This window comes from Motacilla alba, chromosome 3, assembly GCF_015832195.1.
Source record: "Motacilla alba alba isolate MOTALB_02 chromosome 3, Motacilla_alba_V1.0_pri, whole genome shotgun sequence".
Classification (NCBI taxonomy): Eukaryota; Metazoa; Chordata; class Aves; order Passeriformes; family Motacillidae; genus Motacilla; species Motacilla alba.
Genome location: NC_052018.1, coordinates 78,887,147 through 78,901,606, shown reverse-complemented (window position 1 = coordinate 78,901,606; position 14,460 = coordinate 78,887,147). Strand labels below are relative to the sequence as shown.

Below are 14,460 nucleotides of genomic sequence, written 5' to 3'. Positions count from 1 at the left end.
ACTTGGACTGTGTTACAGTCCGATCTAGCAGCAGCTTACAGGAAAATAGTGCTCTGGAAACTGCATCATTCAAGGTCTATTGGCACTTTATTTTTACTATGTCCTTAACATTTAGTTTTTCATGCAGTCGCATTGCTTATCAATTATAAATTCTTACTTCTGTGGTTTCTTAAGAAGAGGTCTTAAGATTTTAATTGATATTTCATCATCTTATAATCATACTCCAATTCTTTGTTTCTAAATTTTTGGAAGAATGTTATGAATGGAAGGAGAAATATTTTCAGCACCAAATGGAACATTTTTCAGAGGACAAGCCAAGAAACAATGGAGAAAATGTTTAGTACTCATTTTAAGGATTCTCCTGTTACGTTGCTAATTATGTCAGGCTTCACCTTGTGCTGCAGTACAAATGTGAAGAGCATAGTGCTGCCTATCACAGGTTCAACTCTGAAATAGTAGAAATTAGTGAAACCCAGGCAACCTGTTTCTTGGATATTACTCTAAAAGAAGGGGAGATCTTATATTTGGAGTAGTAGTTCCAGTAAGGTTATTAATTATGCCTCATCTCCTACATAATTTTAGTTGATAGAATTTAACGTACTTTCAGGTTACTGCATTTTTCAACACCAGATTCTTATATCTTAAGCCAGAAAATACCATCCAATCTGACCTCCAGCTTAGAATGACAACTATAATTTTAGCCAGTGAAACTTAATTGAAGAGACTAATAGCAAGATTATTGCATATAAGTAACCAGTGAAAGTACTCAGCTGCAGTACACACCATAAACCATAGAACTCTTTCTTATTCTTTCCCAAAAAACCTTTAAATTGAAATTCAGGCCTTCCTTACTCGGAGTCAAAAATGGACATTCAGACTAGTTGTTTTCAGATTATATAATAAAAGCAAGGATGCTGGATAAAAAATTGAGCGTTTGTAACATCAGAACTTAAGCTCTTAATAATTTTAACATTTTAGAAAGAGAAGTATAGATCCTTTTTCTCTTGTTGTAATGGATTTTCTGGTTTGGATGCTTTGAGGTAAAACTGTCCTATACCATGCTTACAGTAAGTTACCCAAAATGCTAAGTTTTCAGTTTAAAAATAGATTATGTAAGAGTACAAAATATGAAGTCAAACTGCCTACCAGAAGAATTCATGTCTGCTCGGTGATATGTTAACATCAATGGTTTAGAATCAGATCTATTCTGTCTTGCAGAGTTTTGCATTCCAACCAGTCAGTTTTCACAGGCTTTCTGATTCATGGTAAGCCTTTCCAAATCCCTGCCAAGACCTTGAGAAGATCCTGCTGTCTTTTCCACATATGTGGCTGGTTTGTTCACCTGTTGTGTGCCTTCTCAGGGATCCCCTGTGCCCTGGGATCTTGGGCTTGCTATGTCTTTTCCTGTCTGCTCTCTCATCCTGAGACTGTGGCAGCTTCCCCTGGCTGAATATGGTTAGCTGCCTCCAGGGAAAGGGACACTTTCTGTCTTTCATAAGATCTCACCTGAAAGAGTTCAACACACTGAACACAGCAAACATGCAATCTTCTTCATGGGTCTTCACCAAATGCTGAGTGTTTAATTGATGAATAACTCACTCAGCACTGAGTACTACATGTGTTGGGAACTCTGAGTGAGCAGAGCTGCCCTGGGGATACCCCTGCACATTCTGGGATTCCTGACTTCCATACAGGAAGACCATAGCTGTCTTAATGAGCACCTGGCAGGTTAATCTGTTGTCTCTCCTTTCTGATGTGACTGTATGGGAACCTGGCAGAATTCCCCAGCAACTGCAGTCTGCCTTGGGTTGCTGCAGTGGCCCCACAGCACTGCAGCTTATGGTTCACTACAGGGTAGCTGCTTTGTGGTGAACCATAGGAAGCCTGGCTTGAGACTGTTGCCAGCTGCTCTTTCCAATGCTGGTACAGCTCCAGAGGCAGGAGAAAGGCAGGATTCTACAAATGTTAAGGCCAAGGAAATCACATAAATCTAAAAATCAGTTATCTAAAATAAACCGCATCTTTTTCCATTGCAATTTTTCACCAAAGCTAATAACCCCATCCCAAGTGTTCTATTTCTGAAGGACATTTTACTTCCACAAGGAATTAGCATCTTCAGCCAAAGCTTGAACTTTCCCTGTGATTATTAAATATGAGATGAATTCCCTACCGGTCTCTCCTATGCTGAGGACTTCAGTTCTTTTTTGAGGCATAGTCAACCGTTCTGTTGTCCTGCCTGGTCATCTATCATACCGTTTCAAAGCGCATACTTACTGGCTGGTTTGCATTGAAAGCTTAATTTTATTGAAATTTGGCTGATGTGACTAGACAGGAATCTTGAATTACAGAGGATAACAATTTTAATATTACACCATCAGCATAGTCTTGTGCTGTAGTTATGTGCCCATGAATAGTTCTTTCTCTTTATTATACCTACGGTATGTATTAAAAACCAATATTTATTTGTTGTTTTCAGTTGTTGTTATCAAATATAGCAGTTAAATAGCTTGATCAATGTGGCTAGCAATAAAGACAGCCTGCATTTGATCGTGTGTTTTGAGGTGGTGCTGCTTTTTTGATTTTTAAAAGGGCATTGTCATAATGTAAGCCTGGATGAACATCTCAAATTATGTTAAGGGTTATAAAGATTAAAAACAAACATCTTTTTCTGTTCAACTTATATAGAAAGTAAACACAGGATACCGACAAATGTGTAACTGCAAAGAATCAGTGGAAATCTGGTTAGCATGAAGGCTACCATTGGAAATGTAGCAGTGACATGATTTGTATTTGGTATCTTAGCAAGAGCTTAATAAGAATCTAGGGATAATGACACTGTGGGACAGTCTAGCAATCTGAGAGTTGCAGCTGCACTTTTTGTGAGAGTGACCATTTGTCCTTCAGCCTCTCTATTTAATTGTTTTCTTTTTCTGTTTTTTCTTAGGTTATGGTTACAGTGAGACAGAAGTAATATATCTGAATAATAATGCTACTTGAATATTTATTACTTGACTGTTAAGCAGGTCATTTTAAATACAGGTCATTTTAAATTATAAATTGCTTTTGTATGGCTGTAAGCCAAACCTTTCCTTAGGTATTCTTGTTACATGTGCATTCTGTTTGGTTTTGTTTTGACTTGCTCTTAGTGCATAGCTCTTGTTTTTTTAATCAGTTCAAGAACCTTAGTAATGGTAACTAGCTTGTGCTCTTAGGAGAAGGTTACTAAATGTGTTTGCAACTTTTTTAGAACTGGAAAAGTTCATTCTACCTTCTTCAGTGTGTCCAGTGTATAAAGAGAAATGTTACTGTTATTTTTATTATAATTCTGTGACAGGAGAAAAGATCTCATTGAATGGGGTACATATATGAATTTTAAAGATGAAGGTACAAAAGATTTAGAACCTGCAAGCTAAAACTAAAGAAAAAAATCAATAATATTAAAGCTGGTTAAGCTTTAAAATAGTATTTTTCCTATCACTTGCAGTTTTAAAGTCAAGCTCTGGGTAACTTTCTAGAGAGATTCATTGGCTTAATTGGAGACAATAGCTGCTTGCTTGTTTGTTTTGGTGGGGTGATATGTGAAAGTTATAGAAGTCAATTTATATAATGCCTATTCTTCCACTTGGTATTGAAATAGTTTGGGGATCCATATGTATGAATGATTACAAAATTTATCTGAATGGAGTGTAAAGCAAGGGAGTAATGGTCTGCACTAGTAAAGACAAAGTCATCTGGACTAGTCAGCATGGATTCACTGTGGTGAAGTCATGCTTGACCCACTCAATAACCTTCCAGAATGATATGACTGTCTTGGTAGATGAGAGGAGAGCAGTGGACACTTGCCTAGCTTGGCTTCAGCAAGGCTTTTGGCACTGCTTCCAATAAGATCCTCATAGAGAAGCTGATGAAATACAGGCTGGCTGAGCGGACAGTGAGGTAAAAACTGGCTGAATGGCCAGGTCCACAGAATGGTGGTCATTAATTCAAAGCCTAGTTGAAGTCTGGAAGCTAGTGGTATACCTGGGAGTGAGTACTGGAACCAGTCCTGTTGAATATCTTCATTAATGATTTGGATGATGGGGCACATTTGTTGATGATACAGAACTGGGTGGACTGGCTAGTACACCAGAGGGTCATGCTGCTGTCCATAAAGACCCTAACAGCCTGGAGAAATGGGCTGGCAGGATAACAAGGTGGAGTGCCAAGTCCTGCATCTGAAGAGCAAAAACCCCAGACAGCACCAGCATATGCTTGGGGCTGCCCAGCTGGAAAACAGCTTGGCAGAAAAGGCTCTGGCTGTCTGGGTGAGCATGGGCCAGCTCTGAGCCCTTGCAGCAAAGACTGATGGTATCTTGGGGCTACATTAGAGTGTTGCCATCAGGTGAAGTGAGGAGAGCCTTTCTCATTACTCAAGCCTAATGAGGCTATACCTGGAGTACTGTGTCCAGCTCTAGGCTTTGCAAGTGAGCTGTGGCCATAGCAGAGTGCCAATCAAAGAGGTCAAAGATGATTAGTGACTAGAGTGTGTCTCTCATGATGAAAGGCTTGAGAAAGCTGTGACTGTTCTGCTTGTGGAAGAGGAGGCTCGGGAGTGGTCTCCACAATTACGGAGGCAATGGTCACACACAAGAGATTCCCTCCGAACGTCAGGAAACACTTTTTCGTTTTGAGAGTGACCAAGTGCTGGCAAAGGTTAAACCAAAGCCTTTATCCTTAGAGATACACAGAAGCCATCTAGATGTGATCCTGGGCTTTTATGCTCAGGATGGCCCTGTTTGAGTAGATTTGGACCTTGTGTATTTCTGTCTTCCTGATTTAAATAAAATAATACAATTGACTTTGTTCTATGGAAGAAAAAAAAAGAGTTTATTAAAAATAAAAAGGCTGCTTACAAGGGCTTTTATGCTCTCGTCCACACAACTGTTAGCTTCAGTATAGGTCTTCAAGGAAGAGAATGAGTGATATACCTATTGCTTGGCTGAAGAAAAATGCAGTGTTAACTGCAGGGAAAATTTTCTAGGGTAGGCATGTAAGACAGGAAGGCACTGGCTGTATCATACCGTTCTTTACTTTGAACAAAAAGACTAATCATTGTTGTCAGTCCAACTTTTAAAATAAAGCCTTAAGAATTTTTCTTCTGTCAAACAACTGTAGAGCAGTAGAAATAACATCCAATTCAGAAATTGTTATAATAGTGAGCTAAATATTTGAGTATATTCTTCTGTATTCTTAGCATACTTCCATGTTAGTATCTTCAAACTGCAAGGGTTCTATTATGTAACAATATTAAAGCTGTATTCTGCAATAAATTATCGCTTTAATAGTTGTATTACAGTGCCAAAATATTGCAAGAAAATGACCATTTTCCAAATAGCTTTCATGTATTTTTGGAAAGGTTATTGCAATCCCTTGCCCTAAAACCTTGGATGAGAAACATGTAATTGTTATTCTTTAGAGTGTGACTTGATTTTCGTACTATTACCATTCAGCTTTGGAGGAAAATTGACTCTTGGTAGTGTGTCTCACCTTGCATACAACATCCAGATTTTCATTTCATAGTTCAATTGAGACATTCTTATCATGTTTCAGAACTGTAGAAGAAGTAACCATGAGGCCATGAGAAATCCAGCCTTTAAATCAAGATGTTTGAAAGTATAGATGAACATTTTCTCTGCATGTGTCTTTTAGGGGAGGAAAAAGTTCAACAAATGTTGGTATCCAAAATGAATTTTTCCAAGAAAATTTGTTGCAAGTAAATATGGAGTAACAGCAAGAGCTTTTTTGTTGTTCTGGTTTTGGGGTTTTGTACCTCCCTCCCTGCTGTTTTTCATGAGCGTCCTACTTTGCCTCAGCAATCTTTTGGTGTTTTTCTGGTTCACCGAAAGTGCTACGGAGTTTTGCATTTTAACAGGGTCAAAATTCTGCCTTGCACAGTAGACTAAACCTTAATTTTGTGTTATTATAGTGATAGCTGTTTTAAATTCAAAAAGATGAAAGATACTGTAGTTTTTTAGACTGCACTCTACTTCCCCATTAAGTGCTTAATCATTTAATTCATGGAGCTAATTTAAAGTTAAGAAACTACTGTAAAACTACAGTATGTCTTTTTTTTCAAAATGCTTTTCCTGTCATGCTGACTTGTTCCAGTAAGAGAACTTCAACAGGACAAAAATAATGTTTTATTGTGTGAGAAGTACCTTAGACACCTTGTTTCTGAACTTTCATCCCTAAAGTTTTATTGAGGAAGGTGTGAAAATAAAGTTGTACTCACTTGCTTTTTTCATTTGCTTCTTGCAGTATAACCTTAAAAGATGTTCTGAAATGATCATCTGCCACTAGTCTGTATTACAGTATTTGGAGGTTGACAAAACTTCACTTAGTGAGGGCACTTCAACTTGCTTCTATTCCTGAAGTAAAAGGCCTTCAAAAAGCAGCCCTGCACAAGAGCCATAAAGAGTTTAAAGCTGTCCCTTCAACTAGTAGTTGCAGCAGTTTAAATTACCAGATGACTAATGGTGAGCCTTCCAGCATGGAGTTTCTCTCCTCTGCTGGCTGAACAGCTCCTCTCAGCCCTCTTCTAGTTGTCTGTCCAGATCAGCCCTTTCTGACCCCTCCTGCAATGTCTCTTTCTTCTACACTGCAGCTCTTACCTTCTCCCATACTCTTCTGTACATGGCACAAGCAAAGTTCATAAATAAAAAATACAATTTTATCTTTTCTCACTACTTCTAGATTTCTTAAAACAGTCTCTTTCATAGCAGACTATGCTGTTTAGCAGCATCTCTTTTAGTTTTGGTATGGTTATTAACATATAAACGTAAGTTTAGTGCACAGATTACTCATAATACTAAAAATATGAGCAGCTGATTAAACTGTTCCTTTCTAGAGTGCTTTGTCTCTATTTGAAGAAAAGCCCAGAAAACCTATACATTCATAGTGGTACATCTGTTCTTTGAAAGAATTGAAGATTTTACTGGGCTGTTTGGATTAGGATAGTTTCTGGTAGGTACAATTGTGATAAATTCTGCACTTTTTTAGTGTGTCAAAAGTATGGATATGTTGCATTGTGGTTAACGGGGAAAGTGGGGAAGATGATCCAGGTCACCAAAGCTCTGAAATGCCTTTGCAGACATCCAGACTTGTCCATAGCGTTATGTCAGGATGGGGAAATTGGGTTCATAGGTCAGATACTTCAGCTGAGCTGGATGACTCAAGTTGAGCATGTGTAGGTGACACAACCTCCTTGTCATTGGTAGAAAATCTTGTGCTGTGTTTTCCGTTTTTCTGCCTTTTTGCATCTTCCATGGCACCTGCACTAGGCAAAGAAAGATGCATGATATGTAATTAACAACTAAATATATGCTGACTGCCAACCATTCTAAAAGGCAAAAGAGTGTTGAACTAAAACAAACCAAAAAAAACAAAACTGACAACAAACAAACAAAAAAAAAAATCCTTCAAACCCCCACTCCCCCCATCCCTCCAAAAAATCAACCCAAACCCAACAACAAAGAAACTACCTTTTCTACTTTTCTGTCTCTCAGGTTACTAGATAATGGCAATAATCAGATACTTTATTCTTCCTTATCCTTACCTTTTAAGAGTGTATTTTCCTGTATTTCAAACTCTGTCCTTATTTGACTGGAATTGGCAACCAGTTTAAAACCTCTCAGGTAGAGGTGCTAGCAGATTGCGTAAGCTTGAGAAATTCAAATTAAAAAGGATTAACTCGCTTTTAGCACTGGCAAGAAATGCCAGTATTGCTTCTCTTCTCACATTTCCTTGAAGAAATCCAAGTTGACATTGCTGAAATGTGATGTTTTTTCTCCTTAATAGAAAATACTGGTGCTGAAATACAATGAGTTCTGGGTTAAAGGGGTGAGTTTGCCAGTTAGAAGCAACCGAAATACAATTTCAATGGGAAATGATTAAAAAAAAATGTTAGTTACAATTTCTAATGATGAAATGTAATCTAAACCAGAGACTTTTAATGCTACCTCATTTTGTTGTTTTGTGGGGTTTTTTCCCCCCCTCTATATAGTCTTTCAACATAATGTGCTTTTTATTTTAAAAATTTGGGCAATACCTATGGCACTTGTGGTTTAGTTCCAAAGAAAACCAGACATGTATGTCTGAAATGTGTTTGAAATCAAGAGTTGAAGAGCAGTGTGTTGAATGGGCTTGCAGACCTAATGGGTGGGTGGCAAGCAATATAAACAGGCAATTTTAAGACTTTTTAAAAATTGAATAGGCCAATGCTGCTTTTAAAAAAACCTAATTATATTAAAAATATTTTCTCTTGACATTTCCAAAAAGTGAACAGTTTTCATTTGCAAAAGAAAGTAATTGCTGTGGACTATCCAGACCTGAAGAAAAGGTTGAGAGTCTGTAATAGGCAAGTTTGTAAAGTACTGCATTGGTCTCTTGAGAACATGAAGCACATATTTACCACCATTCCCAGTGTTATACTTTGGCAAACCTCTGCAGATGAAAGTGTAGGATTAATGCAGGAAGTAGGCAAAATAACAGGAAATTAGCAAAAAATCAAGTAAATTGGGGAAAAAATATTTCTTAACAGGGGTCAGTGCTAAATCAAAACAAACTTGATAAATTGCAGTGAAGAAAACCTAAATTTTGCTCAGAAGTAATATATATTTATATATCTATAAAGTCAAATTACTCAGACTATTGCTCATGCTACTTCAGGGTAGGAGAGACAGATGAACTTTCGACTCTGGAAAGGTTGACATGAGCCTTTTGGAGTGAAGGCTGAATCCAAGGTGCTTGTTGCACTTGACAATCTGTTTCATATTCACCTTTCCAGGTGACAATATGAGCAGATCTCAAATGGAGTATACCCAGGCACTTGAGAAACACTCCAGCCAGAGTGCTGTGAGCCCAGCTGCTTGCAGATGTACCAGGGCTCCTGCCTGGCAGGGGAAATTGCTGCTTCCAGAGGGCAGTTGTTTTTTCTGGACTAGGTGAGACATTGTACAGTTACAAATGCCTTCATTCTGCCTCCTGTTTCTCTCATATTTTACAATTGCCTGTTTGTTGGATATGAGAGATAATTAAGTAATTTAAAAGATTAATTGGTTTCATAACTGAATTTGCATTCCAGGGATTCTAGAATTGCAGGAAGCTATTCATGCAAAAAAATGCCTTTGTGTTAGTTCTAAATAGCTCTATAAATGTGAGACTTCATTGGTTTTATGACTGTAGCCTTTAAACAAATAACTCATGTCTTCAACATGATTAATTATTTTAAACTTTTAGGGTGAGATTGATTGTCAAAGGTGATTAAGATGTTTTTATCTAATATTTTTTCAATACAAGATTTGGAATTTAATTAAGAGGTTACTAGCCAGCTGTCTTTTAAATGGAAGAAAATATTTTCTTTGTACACTTGTTTAATTAACAGTAGTTACAGGTAATAGATCCATTGAAGTCTTACGTTGTAGCACAGATAAAAAAGATTAGTAGTTGAGTTCATGATTTTTTGTGTTTAAGCAAAATGTTATAAACAAACTCATAAGTTCCTTGTCATAGAGCTTATATGGGCAATTTAATCAGTTTTTTATTAATATTGATAGATCTCAAGGCCAAGACTGGGATACTATGCTGTAATGGGTGTCACTTTTTGGTACAGTGTAATCCTGAATAATTTTCTTCGGATGTAATGAGAATTTTGAAATTGGGGGGAGGAAATATGTATATAAACAGATACTACTTGCATTACCCCTAAGTCCCAGCTTTTTTCAGACAGAGCATGTGTGCTTTTATTTTGGTTTTGCCCTAGATGACAATAAGTAATTACAAATACATCATTGTTTTTCTGTAGATTGACGTGTGTGGAAATGTTACTACATGGAATACTGATGTAATTTACTGGATGCAGATTTTCATAGTTGCTTCTAACTAGTTTGTGTCTCTTGTTCCTAAAGTTAATTTGTATGTTAGCTGCATTTCTCATATAGCTGTTTATAGTCAGGATGTTTCCAGGAATTTCTTTGGGATAAAATCTTCCATTTTATTAAAAACACACTAGACAACAGTTGCTAAGCTTGGGATATGTGATTTGATTTCCTTTCAAGTTTCAAATATATTTCCATAGAATTTAGAATCCAGTGAGCCTTACCTATCTCATCTTCCTTAAATTCACTTTCACATTCTGTTCCATTTTGTTTGTAGGTGCTTTCCCCACTTTCCTGGTTGCACGGTGGGACTTTTCCCACTGCTGCTGGTGCCCAGATGGTCTCCTTGCGGGAGGAGCAGCCTGAGCCATTCTGTGGGTGAGTAGAGGCCATTGGGATGGAGGCCTGGACAGTAGTGCCTCTCCTCCTACTTGCCCCTATTCTCTTCTTGCCAGGCAGCCTGAGAATTCCTATCAAACTCTATCTATTTGGCATGCAGCATTTGCATTTCCCTCCAGTTAACAGGCATGGTGGAGGAAGTCTTTTGACAAAAGTTTTCATCTGGAGAAAAACTCTTAATAGCCTCCCAGTGATGTGGCAGCTCCTGGTTAGTCTGTTAACTGCAGTGAGAAAGAAGCATCCGTTCCCATGGGCCTCTCAGTGTCTGTGATTCCTGCCATCACAAATCTTGGTCGCAAAGCTAAAAGACCGCCAAGTGTTACAGGTCATGGGTTGAATGTATTCTGGTGCTTCCTCTGTTTCTTCTTCATCGATCTGTCACTGATGAAATCTGGAGTCCTGCTTTGTTAGTAGGAATTGGTGTGCAGGATTGCTAGTTAGCAATGGGTGTGGGAAGAACCAACGAAACTTCCCATTTTTTCTCGTTTGGTTTGGGTTTTTTTACAGTGGGGCTCCTGTAACCTGTATGTTTTTGTAGGTGCCTGCTAAAAGAAAATCATAAGTTGAAAACAATATATTCAGTTCTGCTTCTTCTTAAAGACCAATTTCTTATCTTTTGTCTGAAGTAGCTCAACAAGATACTTGATCACTGATCATGAAGTTTTTCATGTTGGCTGGAAGTGGTGCTTTGAAATGGTGCTTGATTCAACAAGTTAGACAAGCTTTTTCAAACTATCAAGGTTTTGCTTTCCTAAAGGGGTGGGATTAAGTCACCTTCATGCTGAGCATCACTTTTTTAGCTAGTAGTTTCATTTAGGATTTGCATAATGCTGTCTTTAAAATAAACCTGTGTAGTTCAAAAGCTATATAGTAGCTGTTAGTACTAAATGAGCATCTGAAAGGTTCATATAGTCAAGATTTACTGACAATAATCTGTTAAAGCATTTAGTAAATGGGTGCTTAAGTTTGTGGACCAGTGCTAGATAATAATTTGTGGTGACTGCAAAGCTACCTAAATGAGACTAAAGAAGGCGGTGGTAAAAGGACAATTGCCATTCCTTAGCATCTTCCATTACTTAAAATAAGCACCTCACACCTACAAAAAATGTGTAAGCAAGCAAAGTAGCATAAGAGGAGACTTCCGAAGTAAATGTACTTCGAGATGGAGAAGGCTTTCATGGCATCTGCATAAGTATTTTTGTACTTTAGACAAAGATTATTTCATCTTTTTTAAGACCAGATCATTTATTAGAATCTCTGTTCATTTGCCTAATTAGTACTCAAATTTAGGCACTCAACATTTGTGTTGACTACTCTTTTATAGATATCCATGTTATATACAAGGGTGTGGTCAATTAAAGTAGACTCAGTGAATTCTTATTCAGTAAGAAATGTTAAATTCAGATTAAAAACTAATGTATTGTTTAGAAAATGTGATTAACTTTACTCATGTTCATTTGGAGCTTTTCTGATTTCAAGTTGTAGTTGATATGAAAACTTTGAAGAAATTTTGTCTTCAGTTTCTTGGAACTTTTATGGCTGATGTTTCTTTAATGCTGTCTTGATCTTGATTGTATATTACTTCTTGTTATCCTTTACTTTTTCTCTGTACTTAATTTTGTTAGGAAAAATCCTTCTAGAAAAAAAATATCAGTTAACATGTACTGTTTGAACTTTGTCCAGTCCAGTGTTAAGTAGTGTACTGCTGCTGTTGTATTAGTGTTAGAAAATACAGTAGGTTAAAAAAAACCAATTACTGATAGCATCTAGGGTGGTAAATCATAACAGATAGTATTTGGTGATGCTTGTGTCTTGTTGTTTTAATGAGTTCTGCAGACAGCTGTAGTACTGTTTTATGTGTTCAATGATGAGTGGTGGTGGTGTTACAATAGGAGTGGCTAAGTGGTGACTTGCATTTTTGTGCTTGTTTTTTACATGTGTTGATCAAAAAAATCACTTAATACTAGTTCGGGACTAAGTGTTATCAGTACTCAAATTACTATTATATCATCGATTTTATCAGTTTTTTTGGTTGATATTACTACTGATTCTGGCTAAGTGAATTATATTCTAGATATATGTAAGACTTGGGGAGGGGTAGAATACTCTCACGTATTAAAGCTGACGTGAATGGTGAATGCACGAATACCACATGCGCATACTGAATGTAGCTATTTGGTGTCTGTGAAAGGAATCATCTCTGTGTTAAGTGTCTGATGTGAAGATTTTTAGAATTCCATTGCACAATTATGTCCCTTTGCTCTGAGCGGAAAGATCTTTGCAGTATGAAGCTACATACTACACATTTGTCAGAAATGTATCTTGAAAACACTTTTCACTATTGGAATGAACGCTGAAGGTGGTACGAAATTTGCCTTTGCATATATATTCAACCCCACCATAAAAAACTGATCAGAGAGAGAAATGGTCGGTGTGCGCTTGTGTTTATCTGCAGTGTTTGACTTCTTAGCGAGCAACAGGAGTGTTTTCTGTTGCAGAGAAACTGATAGTGGGCAGGTGGCCAAAGCTGCTTTGGCTTGCTGAGACACTACTGAGGAGTAGGATGCTGAGTAAGTCCAGCTCGGGACTGTTTTGGGATAGAAGTGAGCAAGCAGCTGTGCCAGCTTTCCCTCTGCTCCAGGCGAAGCCATGGTGCCAGCTGCCTGCAGCAGAGGTGTGGGCGGACGGATGCCTTCCCTGGCACTGCCTTCAGGTAGAGATCTGAGCCGTGGCATTAATCCTCCTCTGTTTACTCTGCCTTGCGCCGAGGGAGAATTTTCGCATTTACTGCGTCACTGAATAAAAGCCATTTACACAGTATGGTACTCCTCCTCAACTTTATCACCTCATCCACTCTTTTAAACTTCTCCCAAACTAGGCTTTTGCACATCTGATGGTAAATGTTCTTGGTAGTACAAGACCTTTTTTTGATATTGATTTGACTTTGAGGCAGAATTGTGTCAGTCTCTTCAGCTGCCCAGTTAAACTGTCTGATATTCTAGTCAGCTCTGCGTATTTCGTATCACTATCATCATTAAAAATTGCAGTAGAAGTTAATTTGAATGTTTCTTCTCGTACCTGTGCTTTTATGGACAAGCTGGATGAGTTTATTGCTTGTTTGGTTCTGGCAGTAACATTTAATGCAGAAAGCATATTCTTGGAGCAAGCATGTGAAATGCAGCTGAGGGTTGCTTGTGAGGCGAAGGCTGCTGTGACCTGCATGCAGGTTTGTTTGGATGTGTTCTTGATTCACATCTTCCAGCACGTTTCTCAGCACCACACTCTGTGCCAGGCTGATCAAAACATTGGCTTTTTCTCCATTAGCTGCATCTTTTATTTCTTAGCTTCCTGTGGCTTCTGTGGTGCTGTTGGTCCCATCAGGAGGCCAAGCCAGGGAAGTTTGCACAAGGAATGCCTACTGTCAATGCCAATGATTCTCTCTATGCAGCTTTGCCTGGTTGAAGAACAGGATTATTCTGTCTTCTCTGTGTTCTGCATTTGTGCTGTTCCTCATGATCTATCAACCATAATTAACTCTTCCCAAATTTGTGGTACTCCTGAGTAACCCTTCTGTCTTCAGACAAAACCAGTGTTTGTTGTTCGATTACTTTTACCCACTTCAGTGATGCTGCCCGAGGGAGGTGTTCTTGATGCTCTCTGTAGGTCCAGTGCAATAGCAAACACTTTTGAATACAGTAGAGTTCTTTTAATTGATCTTGATCTGTGTTTCTTTCTCATCTGCATCTGTGGTAATGCAGAGAAATTAGAATATGACTAAAGAGATTTGAATACTCAAGAAATATTGTTTTTCAAAGAGACAGTAGCATGTTTTTTCTGAAGGTACAGGTCTGGTAGCTCTTTATTTTTCCCAGACATCTTTATGCTTCTGATTTACAGTTAACAATAATAGGACAAAAATCCACTAGTACATTTTCTAGCTGTTATCAGTAGCAGAAGATATATGAATAATGTAGCAAATTCAATGATTATTTTAATGAGTGGGTTTTCCATAATGTCATGATGTTCTTGGTTATTTTTTGTTCATATGCACACGTGTGTGTGTTCATATATATAAACATAAACTAAACCTACAGACCCATCTGACTAAATTTCATAATGTGATGCAGCACTGTTACATAACCTTTCT

At 37.8% G+C, this 14,460-nt stretch overlaps 1 protein-coding gene across 2 annotated transcripts in view; it reads left to right on the top strand.

Annotated features, from left to right (window-relative positions):
* CRIM1 (cysteine rich transmembrane BMP regulator 1) overlaps positions 1 to 14,460 on the top strand; it is a 176,881-nt gene that overhangs the window by 44,919 nt on the left and 117,502 nt on the right. Inside the window, exons 1-3 of one of the 2 annotated variants that reach the window (XM_038132997.1) lie at positions 774 to 6,515; positions 8,825 to 8,981; positions 10,192 to 10,292. The exons of the other annotated variant lie outside the window; for it this stretch is intronic. Of the exons in view, the coding sequence (XP_037988925.1) occupies positions 6,506 to 6,515; positions 8,825 to 8,981; positions 10,192 to 10,292 (268 nt within the window). The 5' untranslated portion in view covers positions 774 to 6,505. Of the gene's footprint in view, positions 1 to 773; positions 6,516 to 8,824; positions 8,982 to 10,191; positions 10,293 to 14,460 lie in introns of those variants that run through there. 2 annotated transcript variants of the gene reach the window in all.